The sequence below is a fragment of the Hemitrygon akajei genome, unplaced genomic scaffold (assembly GCF_048418815.1).
Source record: "Hemitrygon akajei unplaced genomic scaffold, sHemAka1.3 Scf000079, whole genome shotgun sequence".
Lineage (NCBI taxonomy): Eukaryota > Metazoa > Chordata > Chondrichthyes > Myliobatiformes > Dasyatidae > Hemitrygon > Hemitrygon akajei.
The window spans coordinates 3839264-3852969 of NW_027331965.1; the positions used below are offsets into that span (position 1 = coordinate 3839264).

General features: G+C 44.6%; 1 protein-coding gene across 2 annotated transcripts in view; it reads right to left on the reverse strand.

Moving 5' to 3' along the window:
* LOC140722521 (oxidized low-density lipoprotein receptor 1-like) overlaps positions 1-13706 on the reverse strand; it is a 44291-nt gene that overhangs the window by 26480 nt on the left and 4105 nt on the right. Inside the window, exon 2 of one of the 2 annotated variants that reach the window (XM_073037240.1) lies at positions 10191-10310. In XM_073037240.1, coding sequence (XP_072893341.1) covers positions 10191-10310 — 120 coding nt within the window. Of the gene's footprint in view, positions 1-8567; positions 8617-10190; positions 10311-13706 lie in introns of those variants that run through there. The other variant, XM_073037241.1, reaches the window with a different exon arrangement.

A 13706-nucleotide genomic window follows, 5' to 3' on the forward strand; every position in this document is an offset into this window, starting at 1 on the left:
GTTGAACCTTCGTAACTAAGCTTCCGTGTGGAACCTTGTCAATTACTTACTGAAGTCCATAGAGACAACATCCACTGCTTCACCGTCGTCAACTTTCCTAGTTACCTTTCCAAAAAATTCACTAAGATTTGTCAAACATGAAGTTCCACTCACAAATCCATGTTGACTGTTACTAATCAGACCCTGTTTATCCAGATAATTTGAAGTAATCCATATATACATCACAGATAGGAGAGATCCCACCCACATCCATAGGCAAAGGTCACTTCATTAGAGTAGGACAAGGTTACTCAATCACAGAATGCAGAATAAAGTGTCAAAATTACAGTGAAATTGTAGTGCAGAAGGACTTTAAATTTCAAGAGCCGCGAAGAGGAAGATTTGATGTCAAGAGCACATCTTATCGTATTAGGGGTTCGTTCAATATTCTGATTACTGTAGTGTAGAAGCTGTCCTTGAGCCTCCTGATACATGCTTTCGCATTTTCTCTCCGATGGGAGGGTGCAGTAGACAGAATGTCCGGGGACCCTTGATGATGCTGGGTGCTTTATCGAAACATCGAAACAGCGCTATGTGTAGAAAGAGTTCATGGAGGGGAAGCTGGTTTCGGAGCTGGGCTCAGCTCTTTCCACAACGCTCTGCAGTTTCCAGCGGTCATGGGCGGAGCAGTGTTCATATTTTCAGTAAGGAACCAGGGCGTTTCATGAGAACAGGGAAGTTGACATTGTGAACAGAGAAGAAAATAGAACTTTTTTTTCAACATGATAGAATACTCCGTGTAATGGTATGGGCCCCAGGGGAACTTGATTGACTGATATGTCCGGATTGATAGGCATAATGGATGATTGACAAGTCCCGTATCAAAATCCAGATGGTAGATCACTCTGGAAGATAGAAGAGAGGAATGTAGAGAGAGACGAAGAAGAAATGGAGCAGTGAGATTGGGCGGGAGAGGGAAAGATAGGGAAAATAGACCAGAGAAGGGGGAAGGAGATGACAGGTGACGTGAGACCCAGGTAGATTTTTCGGGCGGATTTGACTGTGGAGGACAGACCAGGAACTGGCACTAGATGTACCATACAGAGGCTTGAGCAAGGCTATTAACAAGGGCTCAGATGAGAGACTGGTGTGAGGATGTTTTGGAACCGAAGCAGATCTCTCTGACCGATTTCATTAAGGAGGACTGCTCAGTCCGACGTGCTGGATGTAATGTACATAGAATTTAACAAGAACCCAGATGGTATACCGCCCTGGGGATGGTGTGCGACGCAGGGAGGGATGGTTGATTCGGTATATATTTGGCTCAGCGATATGGGACAAAGTTTAGAGTTGCAGTCCATTTCTCAGACTGGAATCCCGTCACTAGCGTTGCCCAAGGGTGGTCGGTGGTGGGACCAGTGATCTTTGTCAATTATATCGTCCATTTATTGCAGATTATACAATACACGGTAGGTGAGTTTGCAGACGACATTAACGTTGATGGCGTTTTAAACAGTGAAGACAGTTACCTCTTACAGTGGGATCTCGATTCGCCGGGGAAGTTGGCTGAATAGGAGCACTTGCAATTTAGTTGGAACTATCGTATTTCAGGAGGGCAAACAACAGGGTAGGACTTGGACGGTCAAAGTGAGGAAACTTGCGATATGTTAAAGAACGGAAGGACGCAGGGCTACAGGTACACGGTTCCTAGAAAGTGGAGTCACAGGTACAGGGACCGTTGAGAGTGTTGCAAAACAGAGGGACCCTGAGGAACAGAGACCATCCAGCAGAGTACAGAAACAGGCCTACAATGTTGTCCCGAATGCCCTCCTTCTGGTATGATAATTTCGACTTTGGAAAAAGGAACTGTCTGTCTACTCAGTCTATGACTTTTGTGATCTTAGAAACCTCTGTCGGATCTCTCGTTCAACATCTTCGGAGGCTATCCAAGGCCTTCGAATCCTCTCAACAATGTGGTGAACAAAATTAGGTATAATATTCCGGATGCAGCCTTAACAGTCATTTTGATGAAGTTGCAACATAACTTCTGACTTTTGAAACCAGTGTCCTCAATGATAAAGTCATGCGTGTAATGTGCCTGCTTAACACAGATCTGGGGGGCAGTGATCACCGCTCCCTGACATTTAGCATTATCTTGGAAAAGGATAGAATCAGAGAGGACATGAAAATATTTAAATGGGGAAGGGGAAATTATGAGGCTATAAAGATAGAAATTGCGGGTGTGAATTGGGATGATGTTTTTGCAGGGAAATGTACTATGGACATGTGGTCGATGTTTAAGGATCTCTTGCAGGATGTTAAGGATAAATTTGTCCCGGTGGGGAAGATAAACAATGGTTGATAAGTGAAGTGGAAAATCTAGTCAGGTGGAAGAAGGCAGCATACATGAGGTTTAGGAAGGAAGGATCACATGGGTCTATTGAGGAATATAGGGTAGCAAGAAAGGAGCTTAAGACGGGGCTGAGAAGAGCAAGAAGGGAGCATGAGAAGGCCTTGGGGAGCAAGGCAATGGAAAACTCCAAGGCAGTCTTCAATCCTTCAATGTGAAAAACAAAAGGATGACAGGAGTGAATGTAGGACCGATGAGAGATAAAAGTGGGAAGACGTGCCTGGAGGCTGTGGAAGTGAGCGAGGTCCTCAATGAATACTTCTCTTCGGTGTTCACCAATGAGAGGGAACTTGATGACGGTGAGGACAATATGAGTGAGGTTGATGTTCTGGAGCATGTTGATATTAAGGGAGAGGAGATGTTGGAGTTGTTAAAATACATTAGGACGGATAAGTCCCCGGGGCCTGACGGAATATGCCACAGGCTGCTACACGAGGCAACGGAAGAGATTGCTGAACCTCTGACTAGGATCTTTATGTCCTCGTTGTCCACGGGAATGGTACCGGAGGATTGGAGGGTGGCGAATGTTGTTCCTTTTTTTAAAAAGGTTAGTAGGGATAGTCCAGGTAATTATAGACCAGTGAACCTTACGTCTGTGGTGAGAAAGCTGTTGGAAAAGATTCTCAGAGATATGATCTATGGGCATTTAGAGGATCATTGTCTGATCAGGGACAGTCAGCATGGCTTTGTGAAGGCCAGGTCGTGCCTACCACGCCTGATAGAGTTGTTTGAGGAGGTGACCAGACATATAGATGAGGGTCGTGCAGTGGATGTGATCTACATGGAGTTTAGAAAGGCTTTGACAAGGTTCCACACGGTAGGCTTATTCAGAAAGTCAGAAGGCATGGGATCCAGGGAGGTTTGGCCAGGTGGATTCAGAACAGTCTTGCCTGCAGAAGGCAGAGGGTTGAGGTCGAGGGAATGCCTTCAGATTGGAGGGTTCTGTCTAGTGGTGTGCCACAAGGATCTGTTCTGGGACCTCTACTTTTTGTGATTTTTATTAACGACCGTGATGTGCGGGTGGAATGGTGGGTTGGCCAGTTTGCAGACAACACAAAGGTTGGTTGTGTTGTAGATAGTGTAGAGGATTGTCGAAGATTGCAGAGAGACATTGATGGGATGCAGAAGTGGACTGAGAAGTGGGAGTTGGAGTTCAACCCGGAGAATTGTGAGCTGGTACACTTTGGGAGGACAAACTCCAAGGCAGAGTGCAACGTAAATGGCAGGACACTTGGAAGTGTGCAGGAGCAGAGGGATCTGGGGGTACGTGTCCACAGATCCCTGAAAGTTGCCTCACATGTACATAGAGTAGATAAGAAAACTTATGGGGTTTTAGCTTTCATAAATCGAGGGATAGAGTGTAGGAGAAGCGATGTAATGACGCAGCTCTATAAAACTCTAGTTAGCCCACATTTGGAGTACTGTGTTCCGTTCTGGTCGCCTCAGTATAGGAAGGATGTGGAAGCATTGGAAAGGGTACAGAGGAGTTTTACAGGATGCTGACTGATTTGGAGAGAATGGATTCAGATCAGATACCAAGCGAGCTAGGGCTTTACTCTTTGAAGAAAAGGAGGATGAGAGGAGACATGATAGAGATGTACAAAATATTAAGAGGAATAGGCAGAGAGGACAGCCAGCGCCTCTTCCTTAGGGCACCACTGCTCAGTACAAGAGGACGTGGCTTTAAGGTAAGGTGAGGGAAGTTCAAGGGGGATATTAGAGGAAGGTTTTTCACTCAGAGAGTGGCTGGTGCGTGGAATGCACTGCCTGAGTCAGTGGTGGAGGCAGATACACTCGTGTAGTTTAGGAGACTACTAGACAGGTACATGGAATAATTTAAGGTGGGTGGTGGTTATATGGGAGGCAGGGTTTGAGGGGTCGGCACAACAGTTTGGGCCGAATGGCTTTTAATGAGCTGTACAATTCTATGTTCTACGTTCTAAGTCCTTAACCTTGGATAGTGACATTGGAACCCAATCTTCCTCTGAAAATCAAAACTGTTTAGGTTCCTGGTTTTAAGAGTGTTCTATATCTTAACACTTGTCCGATCAAATCGCAACATGTCACACTTCTCTGTGTGAAACTCCACCTGCCATTTGTCCAACCCATAGCTTTAACTGATACATATCCAACTGGATTTTGAGGTGAAATTTTGAAGGTACTGAATCTTTATGTTCCTGTTAGGTTAAAAGGAAAGGTTAAAGGTTTGAGACAGCCATAGTTTTCAAGGGATATTGGAAACTTGGTTCGGGAAAAAAGTGAGATCTACAATAAATATAGGCATCATGGAGTAAATGAGGTGCTCGAGGAATATAAATAATGTAAGAAGAATCTCAAGAGAGAAATTAGAAAGGCTAAAATAAGAAAAGAGTTTGGTTTGGCAAATAAGGTGAAAATAATTCCAAAGGGTTTCGCCAGTTATATTAATAGCAAAAGGATAGTAAGGGATAAAATTGGTCACTTAGAGAATCAGAGTGAACAGCTAAGTGTGGAGCCAAGAGAGATGGGGAAGATTTTGAACAGTTATGTTCTTCGGTATTCACTAATGAGAAGTATACTGAGTTGTGTAAGGTAAGGGAAACAAGTAGGGAAGCTATGGAAACTATGGCTATTAAAGAGGAGTACGGACTGGCGCTGTTAAGGAATATAAAAGTGGATAAATCTCAGAGTACTGACAGAATATTCAATAGGACCTTGACGGAGGTTAGTGCAGAAATAGCAGGGGCTCTGACAGAAATATTTCAAATGTAAGTAGAAGCGCGAATGGTGCCGGGGATTGGTGTATTGCTCATGCGGTTCCATTGTTTCAACTGGATTCTAAGAATAAACCTGGCAATTACAGGTCTGTCAGTTTGACGTCAGCGGTGGGTAAATTAATGGAAAGTATTCTTGGAGATGGTATATATGATTGTCTGTATAGACAGGGCCTGATGAGGAACAGTCAACATGGATTTTTGCGTGGAAGGTCATGTTTGTCAAATCTCATTGAATTTCTGAAGAGATTCCTCGGAAAGTTGACGCGGATAAACAGTGGATGTTGTTTGTATGGATTTCAGTAAGACATCCAGAGATACCGATCACTTCATGGTACTGACGCAACGTAAATCAATCACAGAATGCAGAATAAATGGTCACCGTTACACAGAGAGTGCAGTGCTGACAGAGAATAAGGGGCCATAGCAAAGGGTAAGCAGATTGCGAGGTCAACAGTATATTTATCATGGTAGAGGACAGTTTAATAGTCGGATAACTGTGGGGTAGAAGTTGTCCTTGAGCCTAGTGAGACATGCCTTCGCACCTTCCCTCCGATGGGCAGGTGCAGAAGACAGAATGGCCGTCGTGACTGGAGGTGGTTCTGTGATGGTGCTGGTTGCTTCATCGATGCGCCAGGATCTATGGACGGAGTTCATGGAGGGGAGGCTGGTTTCGGAGCTGGGCTCAGCTCTTTACACGACGCTCTGCAGTTTCTTGCGGTCACAGGTACTGCAGTTTCTATATTTTTAGTGAGGATCCAGGGCGATTCACGAGAACAGGGTAGTAGACTTGATGAATAGGAAACTCAATAAGGCATTTAATGTTTCCAATTAGTGGGCTACTCTAAATCGGAAGTGTCAGTATTACAGTTGAACAAAGGAAACTATGGAGCCATGAGGGAGGAACTAGCCAAGGCTGACTGGAAGGATGCACAAGCCCGGATGACAGTGGAACAACAATGGCAGGAATTTCTGGGAATAATACAGCAGGTGCAGCATCAGATCATTCCAAGGCGAAAGAAAATTTCTAATTGGAGTAGAGGACGACCGAGGCTAACAAGGGAAGTGAAGAACAGTATAAAAATCAAAGAGAAGAAGTATAATATAGCAAAGATGAGCAGGAAGCCAAAGCACTGGGAAACGTTCAAAGAGCAACAGAAGATAACTAAAAAGGCAATAAGGGAAGAAAAGTTGAGGTACGAAGGTAAGCTAGCAAAGAATATAAAAGAGGATAGTAAACGTTTCTGTCGGTATGTGAAGAGGAAATATATTAGTTATGACCAAAGTTGGGCTCTTGAAGACAGAACCGGTTGAATTTATTATGGGGAACAAGGGAATGGCAGAAGAGATGAACAGTTGGATCTGTCTTCACTGGGGAAGACACAGGCAATATCCCAGACGGGATTGGGGTATATCTCAATGCAGGAAGCTTTAAGGAAATGCGGTTGAGCTGAGGGAATGAATCAATACAGTGTATTATGAGATTGTAGCCATTGCTGAGAATTCTGTGCAGGAAGAGCAAGCAGGAGAGCACGATTTTTCGATGTGAGAAGGCAGAAGGAATTAAAGGAGGAGGGGTGACATTACTAGGCTTAGAAAATGTTACCGCAGTGGACAATCAGGACAGGCAAGATAATTCGTCTAAGTGAGGCTTTATGGGTGGAAATGACGAACGAGAAATGCATGACAATGTTATAACATATATCATAGAATAGTACACACAGTACAGGCACTTCGGCCCACCCTTAAACCCTGCTTCTCATATAACTCTCCACCTGAAATTCCTCCATATAGCTGTATAGTAATCTCTTAAATTCCACTAGTGTATCTGCCTCCACCACTGACTCAGGCAGTGCACTCTACGCACCAACCACTCTCTGAGTTAAAAACCTTCCTCTAATATCTCCCTTGAACTTTCCACCTCTTACCTTAAAGCCATGTTCTCTTGTATTGAGCAGTATTGCCCTGGGGAAGAGGCGCTGGTTGTCCAATCTATCTATTCCTCTTAATATCTTGTATACCTTGTCATGTCTTCTCTCATCCTCCTTCTCCCCAGAGAGAGAGAAAAAAAAAACATAGCTCCCTTAATCTCTGATCATAATGCATACTCTACAAACCAGGCAGCATCCTGGTAAATCTTCTCTCTACCCTTTCCAATGAATCCACATCCTTCCTATAGTGAGGCGACCAGAACTGGACACAGTACTCCAAGTGTGGCCTAACAGTTTCATAGATCTGCATCATTACCCGTGACTCTTAAATTCTATCCCTCGACTTATGAAAGATAACGCTCAGTAATCTTTCTTAACTAACCTATCTACCTGTGAGGCAACGTTCAGGAATCTGTGGACATGTAATCCAAGTTCCCTCTCTCCTCCACACTACCAAGTATCCTGCCATACACTTTGTACTCTGCCTTGGAGTTTGTCCTTCCAAAGTGTACCACCTCACACTTCTCCGGGTTGAACTCCATCTGCCACTTCTCAGCCCATTTCTGTATCCTGCCAATGTCTCTCTACAATCTTCAACAATCCTCAACACTATCTACAACACCACCAACCTTTGTGTCGTCTGCAAACTTGCCAACCCACTCTTCTAACCCCACATCCAGGACATTAATAAAAATCACAAAACGTAGAGGTACCAAAACAGATCCTTATGGGACACCACGAGTCACAATCCTCCAATCTGAATGTACGCCCTCCACCACGACGCTTTGCCTTCTGCAGGCAAGCCAATTCTGAATCCACCTGACCAAACCTCACTGGATCCCATACCTGCTGACTTTCTGTATAAGCCAACCACGTAGTATTTCAGGAAGACAAGCCAGGATGGACATTCACAGTGAAGAGGATGAACCCCGTGGAGTGTTATAGCATAGAAGGACCCAGGGATACTGGAAAATGGTTCCCAGAAAATTAGGTCAATGTTAGATAGGGCGGTGAACGAGTCTAGAGGTCACTTTGCAGTTGTGCACGACGTAGGGTAGGCGCACCTTGGAGTATAGTGTTCAGGTTTTGTCCACCTGCTCTAGGTGAAATGCCACTGAGCAGCAAAGTTTGCAGAGGGAGCTTTACGGGGATATTCCCGAGAATCGAGGGACTGAGTTATGGAGATAATTCGGGCAGGTTAGGATTTTATACCTTGGAATTCATGGGTGACCTTACAGAGGTTTATAAAACCAACTGGGGAAAGACAAGGTGAATGCGCAGAGCCATTTTCTATAGACTTGGAGAATTGGGGAACAGAGCGCACAGTTCTGAGGTGACAGCAGAAAGAGATTTAACTGCGGACCAGAGTGACATATTTTTTAAGCAGACGGTGCTCCGTCTATGGAACGTACTGCCAGGGAAATGGTCGATGCAGAATGATTATCACAATATAGCACGTATAGCACGTGACCCCTTCAAAACGTGAAATCTGACCTGCCTGAGCAGTCATTGACATTCTTCCTGGTCTCGGCGCCATAGGAGGATTTTCTTCCTGAGCGATGGGAATTTCCTTTTGGCGAATGTTCAGCTGAGAGTAGGTGGGGTCCAGACCATCTGGAACAGAATGGAAGGGAATGTGAGAGAGAGACAAATCAAGGGCAGGAGACGGGTAGAGAATGGTGAGGCGGAGTGAGAGACAGGGAGAAAATCTGAAGAAGATGAGGATGTGAGCAGAGAAACACGTAGAGACTGAGCAGCAGATGGATGGATGGAGAGGGGAAATAGGGTGAGAGATAAAGCCGATGGACGGGAAAATGGGAGAGAATGGGGAGACAGAACGAGGAGAGGAATTCAACAGGCAGTGTGGATGGAGAAGAAGGAAAGGGACGGGTTGCACTTTAACAGGCGGGGGACCAGCATTCTCACAGGTAGGTTTGCCACTGCAACACGGGTGTGTTTAAACTAGTAAGTGGGGGGAGGGGAGGGTACGAACTCGAAATATAAGGATACAGTTAAAGAGAAAGAGTGAAACAGAAAACGTAAGAAAGACAACAGAATTAAAGGGGAAGAAAGCTCAGGAAGGGATCGCAGAGTATGGCCAAGTGTTATAGGGGTCCGTGTGAGAAGCGAGGGGAGTGATGAATGAAAAGTATTATATATGAATGCACGAAGTATAAGAAATAAAGTGGATGAGCTTGAGGCTCAGTTCGAAATTGGCAAGTATGATGTTGTAGGAATAACATAGACATGGCTGCAAGAGGGCCAGGGCTGGGAAATGAATATTCAAGCGTTTACGTCCAATCGAAAGGGCCCGCAGGTGGGCAGAGGGGCTGGGGGAGGCCCTACTGGTGAGGAAGGAAATTCAGTCCATTGCGAGGGGTGACATAGAATCAGGAGATGTAGAGTCAGTATGGATAGAACTGAGAAATTGTAAGGGCAATAACACCCTAATGTGAGTTATCTATAGGCCCCCTAATAGTAGCCAGGATATAGTGTGCAAGTTGAATCAACAGTTAAAATTAGCATGTCGCAAAGGTAAAACCACCGTTGTAATGGGGGATTTCAACATGCAGATAGACTGGGAAAATCAGGCTGGCACTGGCCTCCAAGAAAGGGGGTTTGTGGAGTGCTTCCGAGATGGATCCTTAGAGCAGATTGTACTGGAGCCTACCAGGGAGAAGGCAATTGTGGATCTAGTGTAGTGTAATGAACCGGATTTGATAAGGGAACTCGAGATAAAGGAGCCATTAGGAGGTAGTGACCATAATATGATAAGTATTAATCTACAATTTGATAGGGAGTAGGGAAAAAGGGATGTGTCAGTATTACAGTTGAACAAAGGGGACTATGGAGCCATGTGGGGCACAGACGATATGGATGCGCAGAGTCCTTTTCTGTAGACTTGGAGAATCGAGGATCAGAGCGCACAGTTCTGTGGTGATAGCAGAAGGAGATTTATGTGCGGAGCAGAGTGACATTTTTTTTAAAGCAGACGGTGCTCCGTCTGTGGAAGGAACTGCCAGAGGAACTTGTCGATGAGGATGCATTAACACTTGTACAGTTGTGCGTACATCATGTGACCCCCCTGAGAATGGCATCATCAATGTGAACTCTGACCTGCCTCTGCAGTCACTGACATTTCTGCTGGTCCAGACGCAATAGGAGGATCTTCTTCCTTAGCGATGGGAAGTTCATTTTGGAGAAGGTTCAACTGTGAGTAGGCGGGATCCAGATAATCTAGGAGAGAATGCAAGAGAATGTGTGAGAGAGGCAAATAGAAGGGCAAGGGACAGGTAGAGACTGCGGGGGGGGGAGTGAGAGACAGGTAGAAAATATGAGGGAGAGGATGTAGTGAGTGGAGAGAGACGTGAAAATTGAGCAGTAGATGGGGGGACGGATGGAGACAGGAAATAGGGTGACAGATGAAAGCGATGAACGGGAAAATGGGAGAGAATGGGGAGGCAGAACGAGGAGAGGAATTCGACAAGCTGTGGGGAGGGAGAAGAGGGAACGAGGTCATGAGTGAAGTGGCAGTGAGAAGAGTAAGAGCGTTATCGAAAGAGTCAGGGAGAGAGGGGCAGAGTGAGGGGAGAAAATGGCAGAGGTTGCGAGAGGGACAGAAGGAGAGAGAGACAATGGGTGAGAGAGGGGAAAGAGAGAGGGTTAAGGTTTTATTATTTTGGTCGTGGTTGTACTGTTGTTTGCAACGCTTGTTTTGTCAAACATTGGAAATATGACGGTCTTTTGGGGATTAAAATGTTCTGGGGATATTCGCGCTCCACGGTGGTTCTTTCTTTCCTAGCTGATTTTAAGAAGAAGAGCGGTAGGTAACGTCGTGACTTACAGTACCAGAGACCAGAGTTAAATAAATCTCAATAAATTTTTTTAAAAAGATGAATCACATGGTTGATTATCATTTACATATACAAGTGGCTGTTTGTGTTTTGTGATGTCAATGACTGCTCTGAATGAAAATGGAGATGGCTGACTGCTAAAATTAGTAGACCCTGCCACCATAGGATTTAGGAGCAGAAGGAGGTCATTTGACCCATTGAGTCTGCTCCGCCATTCAATAATGGGGTGATCCAATTCTCCAGCAATCCCCACTCCCATTCCTTCTCGCCATATCATTTGGTATCTTGGCTAAGCTAGAACCTATCTATTTCTGCCTTAGATTCATCCAATGACTTTTCCTCCACAGCTCTTTGTCGCATCAAATACCGCAGATTTTCCAACCTCTAACTAAAGTAATTTCTCCCTAATATCAGTTCAAAAAAGAAGTCCATCAATCCTGAAGTGTCCATCGTGCCCTCTTGTTCTCGACTCCCCTACCATGGGAAATAACTTTGCCGTATGTAATCCGCTGAGTCCTCACAGCATTTGGAATGTTTCTATGAGATTCCACCTCATTCTCCTGAATTCCTGGTATACAGCCCAAGAGTTTCCGGACATTCCTCATACGGTACCCTTTCATTCCTGGAGTAATTCTCGTGAATCTTCTCTGAAACCTCTCCAATGACGGTATATGTTTTTTTTTAAAATAAGGAGCCCAAAACTGCAAACAATACTCCGTGTGGTCTCACGAGTGCCTTATAGAGCCTCAACATCTCATCCCTGCTCTTATATTCTATACCTCTAGAAATTAATACCTGCATTGCATTCGCCTTCTTCGCCATTGACTCAACCTGGAGGTTAAAGTTTAGAGTATGTTCCACCAGGACTGCCAAGTCCCTCTGCATTTCTGCATTTTGAATTCTCTCTCCATCTAAATAACAGTCTGCCCGTTTATTTCTTCCGAACAAACTGCATGAACGTAACCTTTCCAACATTGTATTTCTTTTGCCACTTCGTTTCCCATTCCGTTAAACTATCTACGACTTTCTGCAGGATCTCTGTTTCCTCAACTCTTCTCGTTCCTCCACCTGTATTCGTGTCAGCGGGAAATCATTGACATTCATCACAAAAAGCAGCGATTCCAGCACCGAACCCTGTGGAACTCCACTGGTAACCGGTAGCCAGACAGAATAGGATCCCTTTCTTCCCAGTCTCTCTTTTCTGCTGATCAGTCAATGCTCCACCCACGCTAGTATCTCCCCTATAATTTTCTGGTCTCTTCTCTTCCTAAGCAGCCTCATGTGCGGCACCTTGCCAAATGCCGTCTGAAAATCCAAGTTCACCATGTCTACTGCATCCCGTTAGACTACCCTGCTTGTAGTTTCCTCAGTAAAATGCAGTAGGTTAATCAGGCAGGATGTTCCTTCCAGGAAACCATGCTGGGTTTTGCCTACCTTATCATTAGACTGCAGGTATTCCGTAAACTCATCTATAGATTCCTTTCAGCTGCATCCCACCCTTCCTAAATATCTGAGTAGCATCTTCAATTTTCCAGTCATCCGGTACAATGCCAGAATCTATCGATTCTTGAAAGATCATTGTTAGTGCCTCCGCAATCTCGCCAGCTACTTTCTTCAGAACCCGAGGGTGTATTCCATCGGGCCCAGTAGATTTATCCACCTTCAGACCATTAAGCATTCTGAGCACCTTCTCATTCATAATTTTCACTGCACAAACATTCTTGAATGTCCGCATACTGCAGACTTATTCAACTGTGAAGTCGGACGTAAAATATACATTCAGTTCCTCTGCCATCTCTGCGTGTCTCATTAGAATATCCCGGGCATCATTTTCTATTGGTCCAAAATCTACCCTTGACTCTCTTTTACCCTTTAAATACATAAAAAAACCTTGAGCATTTTCTTTGATATTAGTCACCAGCTTCCTTTCATAATTCATTGTTTTCTTCTTAATGACCTTCTTAATTTCCTTCTGAATGTTTTCAAAAGCTTCCCAATCCTCATATAATATGCCTGATGCAGCCTAATAAAGACAAAAATCCTATATGCCTTCATAAATCCCTGTCAGTACGCATGGCCACGAGCAATGACATTGCACCACAAGATCCCTCTGATAATCAACACTGTTTTGGTCCTTGTCTTTAATAGTGTGTTATCAGTTACCATTTTACTTACCAAAGTGCAAATTGTGCGTTTGTCCGGGTTAAGCTCAATCTGCCATTTCCCCAACCCATATCTGAAACCGATCCATATCCTACTGCATTCATTGCAGATCTTCTACGTGGTCCCTAACACCACTCACCTTCGCATTATGTGCAGACTTACCAACCCTCCATCTACATTTTCAATCATATCATTTATTTTCATCAGCAACAGGGCAGGTCTCAGCAACATCCATAGATACAGAACACTTCGCTGGAATATAACGCGGTACATCAGTCACAGAAAGTGACAGAGTAAAGCGTCACAGTTACAGAGAAAGTGCATGGAGGCACGCAATAAGGTTGAAGGGCCACGAGGTGACGATTGTGAGGTTAAGCGTACCTGATATTCTAATACGGGACCGTTCAATAGTCTGATAACAGTTGAATAGAAACTGTCCTTGAGCCGAGTTACAGCTATATAAAACCATGGTTAGATCCTACTTGGAGCACTGTGTTCACTGTGGGAATACTATAGAGAGAGTACAGAGTAGATTTACAAGGATGTTGCCTGGATTGGCTAGCGTACCTGATGAGAATAGGTTGAGTGATCTTGGCTCTTTCTCCTCAGAGAGACG